Source organism: Peromyscus californicus, unplaced genomic scaffold (assembly GCF_007827085.1).
Source record: "Peromyscus californicus insignis strain IS unplaced genomic scaffold, ASM782708v3 Scaffold_2__1_contigs__length_46816999, whole genome shotgun sequence".
NCBI classification, from domain to species: domain Eukaryota; kingdom Metazoa; phylum Chordata; class Mammalia; order Rodentia; family Cricetidae; genus Peromyscus; species Peromyscus californicus.
The window spans coordinates 40,562,374-40,570,719 of NW_026294540.1; the positions used below are offsets into that span (position 1 = coordinate 40,562,374).

The 8,346-nt window shown below is 51.9% G+C and overlaps 1 protein-coding gene across 1 annotated transcript in view; it reads right to left on the reverse strand.

The window, feature by feature from the left end:
- Flt1 (fms related receptor tyrosine kinase 1) overlaps positions 1-7,366 on the reverse strand; it is a 168,350-nt gene extending 160,984 nt beyond the window's left edge. The window contains 1 exon segment of the mRNA XM_052754536.1: positions 7,043-7,366. Within this exon segment, the coding sequence (XP_052610496.1) occupies positions 7,043-7,106 (64 nt within the window). The 5' untranslated portion in view covers positions 7,107-7,366.
- Between the last annotated feature and the right edge of the window lie 980 nt (positions 7,367-8,346).

Here is an 8,346-nt window from a genome sequence, read left to right on the forward strand (position 1 = left end):
TTCTTGGCCAAGCTCCAATCAAGACAGAAAAGCCAAGTGGAAGCGTCAGACGGTGTGGCCCCTCCCCTCAGAAAAGGCTGTCTCCCCAGCCTGGGGAATCTACGCCAGGACTAGCTTCGAGCAATAGAATGTGGCAGAGTGATGTCGGAATTCAGACATTTTGCAGTCTGTACAGTGAGCGGTAGGAATGCTCCAGCCTCAGTGTGAGAGAGGCCCAGCTGCGCTGCTGAGTGAGGAACGGCCACAGGGTGGGGGTGGGGGGGTGGCAGTGCCTAGGTCTCAGTGAAGCTGCCACGGACTGTGGCTGCCCAAGTGACTCAGGTGAGACCTGAAGGAAACCACCGGCAAAGTCCCCAGATGTCTAACCCGCAGCATTCTGAGATGTATTGAAACTGACACGGGCCACCAAGTCTGGGGACAGCTTGCCATGCTGCGATAGATGGCAGATACAACTGGCCTCTGCCCCGCAGAAGCTAGAGGCCGTGCGGTCTGTGTCTGAGGATAACGGTACCACCTGTTACCACAACAGACACCTGAGAATTCCTAGTGCTCTCAAGGGGAGGGAAGCTGCTTGGATGTCTGGTGTCTCACAAGGAGAACTCCAGGGTCACGTTCCCACCAGACAGTGACTTCTGACAAGGAAGATCCCAGCTTCACGCATCAGCATATTTTTCTAGCAAGTAGTCAAGAACTCTGAGCCCAGCCAAGGAGACAAAGACGGGGAGTTTCCTTAGCGAACAAACTGTCTATGAGGCTTCAGATGGCATCTTGCTGGGCCCACTGGAATGGCATGGGATTGGACTGCGGCTCTCTGGGTGCCCTGGGTGGGCTGGTAGTTTGACCGTGACTACCGTAGAACTAGAAAAAAGTCCAAGTGCCGTGTAAAAAAAGGATGGGGATTGGAGGCGCTGTTAGCCGGGTGTCTATATCTGCGTTCAATTCTGGCTTGCAGTTTCTACCATCAACCGCCAGAGCAGACCCATCTCAGAAGGCAACTGGCTTTGTCACATTGGTCGGGTACACGGTTTGCCCTTGGTTCTAGGTATTTCTTCTGTCCAAATTCACTGACACGTCCTCTTTCTGCTGGGATTCTTCAGAAACAGTTCCCTCCCGCTCAGTCTAGACATGATTTATTTAGTGTCTGTTATAGATCAACACCTGGGTAGTTGCCTCCCACATGGCCAGGCCCCGGGGACAAGCCCTAGGCTGTGATCCCCAGGATGCCTTCTAGGCCAGGAAGATCAGCCTCTCCCAGAGCTTGTTAGAAAAGCACACTGTCCGGTGAGGTGCTCAGCTGGTAAAGCTTGCAGAGCAGGTCTTGAGGACCAGAGTCTGATCAAAGTGCTCTAAACCGCTGCTGGGCCATCTCTCCAGCCCCACATTTGATCTCAGCTGACTACCGGAATCCTCTGGAGTTTTAAAATGATCAATGCTGGGGTCCCACCTAAAACTCTGAGTAAAGCTGGCCAGGGCTGCAGAGCTGGTAGGCCAGTTTTTACAGCTCCTGAAGTGATCTAAGTGAGAGAACAGGCTGAGGACCCTGATTCTAAAGAAATGAAGGGTCCCCAGCAATCCTCTGGCAGGCTAAGTCCTCATCAGGGTTTTGCCTCAAATGTGACTTTATATTTGTGTATAATAAAAGCAAGGCCGTTGGGTCATACCAGGTTCACTGGAGGCCTCTTGCAACAAAAGAATCTGGAGATTGTTATGGCTTTGCTTCTGTAGACCACATGGGTGGGTCTGCGACTTGAAAGGAAATCCCATGGAGACCCCACCCACGCAATGGAAGGACAGAAGACCTGCTGTCAAGAAGTGCCTGGGAGCGGTGTGACTATCTGTGAGCAGACCAGAGTGTTTGCCAGGACGGTGCCACTGTGGCTCAGGCAGAGTGCAGATACAACACACCCTGGCCTCCCAGCCAGAGGGAGAACATGGGGTCTGGCAGCCATGGCACCAGGCAGTGACACCCCCTTCACAGCCAAACATTCTGGAAAAGGGTACTTGGGTTCATTCCAGCGTTTGGAAGCAATTGCCTCAGAGAGCTTCATTTCTGGTTAAAGCTTGGCTAGTTAGTGCCATCCTTACTCTTCTCCACCATATCCGTGTTTCCTGAGACTTTGATTTTGTCTACAACACTTCGGTTCGTCACGGCTTCCTTGGGATGACAACGGCAGTCTGCTTTGATTAGAGGTCCCAGCTAAGGCCGTGAAAAGAGACTTTCAGAAATAGGATGTGGGAGTCCACTGGCCACAAACCTACGTGGGAGCCAGCAGAGGCTCGTGGCAAGCCTGGCCCCTGTCTGTCACACAGCCAAAGGCTGTCACCAGGGTGGGAGTGCAGAGAAACTGGACCCCGCCCGGCACTGGAGCTGACCACAAGCTCTTCACTAAAATCCATGCTTCTCCAGTTTAAATGTGAAAATAAAAAGCCCCTGGGGATTTTGACAGTAACCAACTCTGATGCAGTGTGTGTGTGTGTGTGTGTGTGTGTGTGTGTGTGTGTGTGTGTGTGTGTGTTCTTGAGTGCGAGTGCATATGCGTGTGCACGCGAACCTGACAGTACTGCCACAGAACACATATGGAGAAGAGTGTTGGGGTGCGCTGTGTGTACAGCATGGGGGTGGAGGAAGGGATACAGGTTTTTTTTTTATTCAGTGATTTTATTTTTATTATCAGTTATTGTTTGGTTCTTTCTGTATGTACATGTCTGTTTGAATTGTCAGCCCTGTGTGTGGGTAACTTCAGAGGCTAGGAGGCATTGGATCTTCCGGGAGCTGGAATTGAACTCTGGTCTTTGGAAGAACAACTGCTCTTAATCACTGAGTCAACTCTCCAGCCCTTAATTTTCTTTTCATCTTTGAGAAAATAGCCGCACATCTACGGGGTAAAGTGTGATGCGTATAGCTATCCCATTCAATAATCCCGTGTCACCGAGGCCTAGTGGGCTGGCAAGAACACAGGAAGGGGCAGGAATGCATGCATTCCTGGCTCTAAGAGATGGTTGTGAAAGGATCAAAGAACTAAGACACAGGTTCTTCCCCCACAGAGGAAGGATGCAGGCACCTAACACACAAATAGTGCGGGTGAGAGATACAACATGAGACTGCATATTCGGACCCCAGGAGGGCAGGAGAAGCACTCCTTCTGTCCAGAGCTACCAGGAGGAGCTGCCCTGCAGCGCTGGGTTTCCCAGGTAGAGAGGAAGGGGTGAGGAAGGAACCAAGGATCTTGCAGGGGGCAGGCAGCCCAGCAGCAGGAAGGCCCATGGGAAGGAGGGTAATTTGACAGCAGCAGAATTAGTGTAGATGGAACAGGATGTGGAGAGACCACAGAGTAAACCAGCACCGTAAACCACAGCCATCCCTAAGAGGGAGCCCAAGGGCTCACGAGCAGAATTAATCTGGGCACAAATACTTTTCATGGGCTTCTAGGCAGTGATCTTTTTGAAGTTCTTCATTTACATCCCTCGCGGCTTTGACAGAAGGCAAGCTCAAGCTAAAGATGATGTTGGGAAGGTAGCTCAGTGGTAGAGCCCTTGTCCAGCCTGTGACAGATCCCAGCACCACAATTCTGATAGTATTATTATTAATATATTATATTATTATTATAAATAAGTAAATAGATATCATGGTTGAGAAAAAATGTGGATTGAAATGCAAACTCAACCAACATCTGGGTATCCCCCCTCGTCTGTGGTAGAGGAAATACACAAAATGAAGAAGAAATGTTGGCTGCGGGATGGCCCACAGTGTCTTCCTGGGTCTGCCAGCGGCCAATGGCAGAGCTGAGAAAATATCACAAAACTGCTTTCTCAATTCCAGAAGCTGGGTCAGTGAGGTCCCCTGTAGCTCTCACGAGGGATGTGTGTGAGAGACAGATCAAGTCTCCCTCCCAAGGAGCCTGATGTGGGCAGTCATCAGAAATGGTCTTCAAGCATCCAGGTTTGCAAAGGCGGATGGGAAATGCCCAGAAATTCTTGACATCCCCCCACATCCGCCCAGCTACAATGCAGGAAATCTAGCCCACTGTCTTCAGCAGACTGAGGAGAACTGTTTCCTTAATGAACACCCCCACACCCCCGACAGTGCTGCGCGCTAAGTCAGAGGCCTTGCTCTCCAGCTTTCCCTCAAATACTCCATTGCCCACATTTCCTTCCTCCAGTCTGGTATAAAGTCCAGCAATTTAATCATCAACGCGCAGCCTGCAAGACACCCGCTGCATTCGGCCTTCACAGCAATCCTGGAAAGTGTCTGGCAGGGGCCAGTCCGTTCCTCAGGAGCCGCTCAGCAGAAGGAAGCCAGCATGGCCTGTTCTGCTCGGCTAAGCTAAACCTATAGTGCACCAGATGTTTTAATGCTTTCAGCCTCTCTATTTTCTAATTTCTGCATTTTTAGAAGAAACATACCAATTGAGGTTCATTTGAAAAGAAACTATATAGCCTATTAAAGACTTCTCAAACCATAAAAAAATTAATACTGCACAATTTTTTTTAAAGAAACTAGATAACCACCTAATTCACAGTTTATCTGCAAGATGATTGACCAGAAAACAGTTGATCAATCAGATGATTGACCAGAAAACAACACGGACCCACAAGGGTCCTAAATAATGATCATTTAAAATAGGCAATTTTGGGGGGTTGGGGATTTAGCTCAGTGGTAGAGCGCTTGCCTAGCAAGCGCAAGGCCCTGGGTTCGGTCCTCAGCTCTGGAAAAAAAAAAAAAAAAAAAAGATAAAATATGCAATTTTTGGAAAAGCAGGACTCTATAAGCCTTGGAGAAAACAACAAAAATCACTATGTAAAATGATACTATATAAGTAATATGAGAAATGCATTATATTCAATTTGGGAATATGTATTATTATTAATTATTATTTATTGAGAGAGAGATTCCCTGGCTTTAATTTGCTCCACAGCCAATGTCCATGCTTGGTTAGAACTCACCAACTTCCCCCTGCTTTAGGCCTGAGTTCTAAGGTTATAGACAAGGACCTCATACCTGTATGGTATTATTTGCATAATTTTCATTTTAACTTAGAATTACTATTGGGAATATTCTCCTCCCTCTCCCCGCCCCCGCCCCGAATTCCTACAATTTAAGTATTTCTAATTAGTTCTACCAAACTCTAAATGTCAGCTGCTTGAAGAAAAGTAGGGGAGGGGAGAGAGGGAAAGAGAGAGAGAGAAAGAGGGGGGGACGAGCGAGGCTCTAATCAAGGGTGTGGTGCCTTAAACCTTGAACAGAAGACGATAACTTTTATAGAAACAGTGGTCTCAATACAGAGGACCTGAAAGTATCTGAATTACGGCGGCATTTGTAACTAATAAGTACTGAGGATATAACACTGGGAGCTCAGCGCCTGGCAAGTAGTGCAAGAGACTCCTAATAAACCCGCAGTCAGACCCTGTCCCATTCCCGTACAGCTTCATCTGCCTCCGCTGTTCTCAAACTATACAGATAAAATTACGCTTAGATAAAACCAAGTACGCTTTAAAAATAAAAAGTAACAAAGACACGTGAGTGAGGCAGGAAATCCAAGAAAACGTGGTTTTCCCTCTGTAATTTGGAAGTTCCAAGTTTCTAGTTTTGCCTTTACATAATAAATCAGTATTTAAACTTTCTAAGCAATTGTATTTTCATATAGGCAGCTTTTCAAAAATATTCGTGAAATAGAAAATCAATATATAATATCATTATTTTAGCACCTATCCACATCGAGTTCTGTCTTTGCCATCTCAATCCATTTTACCTACCTACCCCTGCTCATTACTTTGAACCGACGTCCACTCTTCAACATTCCAAAAGGCTAATTTTTACTGCCTTTAAAAAGCACGTTTAACCCAGCTGCCTTTCTTTCTGGGGACATTACAAGTCTTCTCGTCTACTCGACTATTTCCTATCTTCCTTCTCAACCAAGAAGCTTTAAAGAAAGGCGCTCTCGCGCTCTCCTATCTAGCTCTGTGGAAAGGGACCGCACCGGACCTCTCGCCACTCCGCCTGCTGCGGAGGTCCCTACAGCTTTGACCTCTGGATGACAACGGTCTCCACAGTCAATGCTCCTAATATCTGCTGGTCCCTGATCGGCCCACCGCGGGTTTTTCACATCCCAAAGGAGGCTGATTTGGAGGTGCGCATACCTGAACAATTCCTGAAACCACATCTTAGTCCAAACTGTCAGTCCTTTCTAGTTTCACAACCTAAAGACAGAACTTAACGATTCCGAAACTTAAAGCTATCTGGACCCTAAGCTGCCCGGGTCGCTTTGGGTCACTCACGCGGACGACCGGAGGGACCTCGCACCCGGCCCGCTCCCGCAGAGGCCCAACCGGGAGACGGAGCCCCGCGAGCCGCTGGGAAGAACCCGCGCTGGCAGAGCGTTTCCCCGACTTCCCTGGGACGGTCCCAAGCGGGTCCGGGAATCAGAGCTGGCCCTCTTCTGGGCTCCGTCTGCTCGCCGCCGCCGCCGCCGGCGGCACGCGACCCTCCCCAAATTGGTGCTCCTTCTTGGCTCTAGCGGCGCGAGAGCATGGACAGTTACCAGCATCTCTAAGGCCCCCTCCTCTGTCCAGCCCCCGGCAGCCTCTCCGACGTCTTGCTTGCTCCAGATAGTCCTTGAGGACCCAGCCACCGCCTGGGAGGAGGCTCCGGATGCCAGAAAGGTCCACGCGTGTGGCGATCTGCTCACCCAGAGTCTAGGGAAGGAGACCCTACCCAGGAGCCGGGCAGGGGACTAGCGGCTCCAGCTGCAACCGGCAACCCGACTGGGACCCCAGCGTGGAGCTAAGGAGAGTCTGGACGGTGATGCCCGCGGGCCCAGGCCAGTCACTTCCAGCGGCACCCATTCAGGGAGGTTAAAAAGAAAAAAAAAAAAAAAGAAAAAAAAGAAAAAAAAAAGTGTGTGTCCCCAGGAGTGCCGGCTGCAACAAGTGTCCCCGGCTCCCGCCGGAGCTCGCTTCCCGGGCTGCAGTCTCGTTCCCCCGGAACACCCCGCGGCGGCCCATCCCCGCCGAGCTCCGACTCAGGGTCTCCGGCGCGCCTCACCTGGGAGAAGCAAACAGCCGAGCAGTGCGCACAGCAGGACCGCGGTGTCCCAGCAGCTGACCATGGTGAGAGCGACGCGGCCTGCTGGCCGGATGCCCGCGCTCTCCGAGGCCGACAGCGCAGCCGCCCGAGCCGGTCCCCTCGCGCTCTTGCCTGGCGCCCCGAGAGCCCTTCTCCGCGCCTGCAGCCCAGGGGGATCTTGGCCGTCCGGCGTCCGCTAGCCGCTGCGCTTGAGTCCCGGAGCCCGCTCCGAGCCGCCGCCGCCGCCGCCGCCGCCACTACTGCCGGGGAGTGTCCGCCGCCGCGCTCCGAGCCTCCTGCGGACCTCGCTGAAGCGCAGCCGAGGGCGGGGGCGATTTATAACCTTCCCCAGCCCACTTCCTACCCCGGCACCTCCTTCCAGTGACGTCAAGGGGTCCCCCACCCCTCATCCGCCTCCCCACCTACCCTCTTCTTCCTCCCGGAGGGGCGGGGGCCGGCGAGGGCGGGTGGCCCGGAGCAGGAGCGCGCGTGCGGAGGCGCTGGGCGCGCGGGTCCCCCGGCAGGTTCTCAGGTTCAGGGTCCTTGCTCCGTGCCCTCCTGCCCCCGCCCCCACCCTGCCCATCGCTCTCAGGAAATCCTTGCCCGGTTCCCTCCACCGGGCTTACTCAGCTCTGGTGACCGCCCGAAACTGAGGAGGGGACCGGCTAAGTGCACCGCCCTGCCCCTGGGGCGGGAAGTCTTATCCTAGGGAAGCTGGCCGCGCCTCCGCGACAGGGTCCCTGGCACCGTGGAACGAGGCGCAGTCGGGCCCTCTCCGGAGCGGTCTCGGTGGTTTCTGACCCGGCCAGACTGTCCCCAGACGGCGAAGGAAGGCGCCAGAGACCCTCTGCATAAGGCACTTGGACCCGGAGTGTCCGAAAAAAAAAAAAAAAGGACGCTTTGCCAGGCACCTTCGGAAAGAGTGCGGGCCGTGCAGGTCCCAGGGGAGGGAGTCTGTGTCTTTTTCGGTTGCATTAATGCACCCGCCCAAGCCATTTCCTCAACCCTCTGCTTCCTAGAAGCAAAACAAGGAATAACACGTTACCTTTTTAAAAAGACAAGGCGTGAAACATGCTCCTGCAACTGGTAAGGGCCAAGAACTTGAACTCTATGTCTGAAATGCCGGATGGAAAAGAAAACTTTTTTGGTGGGAGCTGGCTAGCCAAGATGACTGACCTGAATGTTCTTGGAACAAAAACGGGTGAAATTAACTTGAGGCACTAGATCATTTACGATGACACTAATTCCACGTTGTTCCTCAATTATGTATCCATTAACTCAAA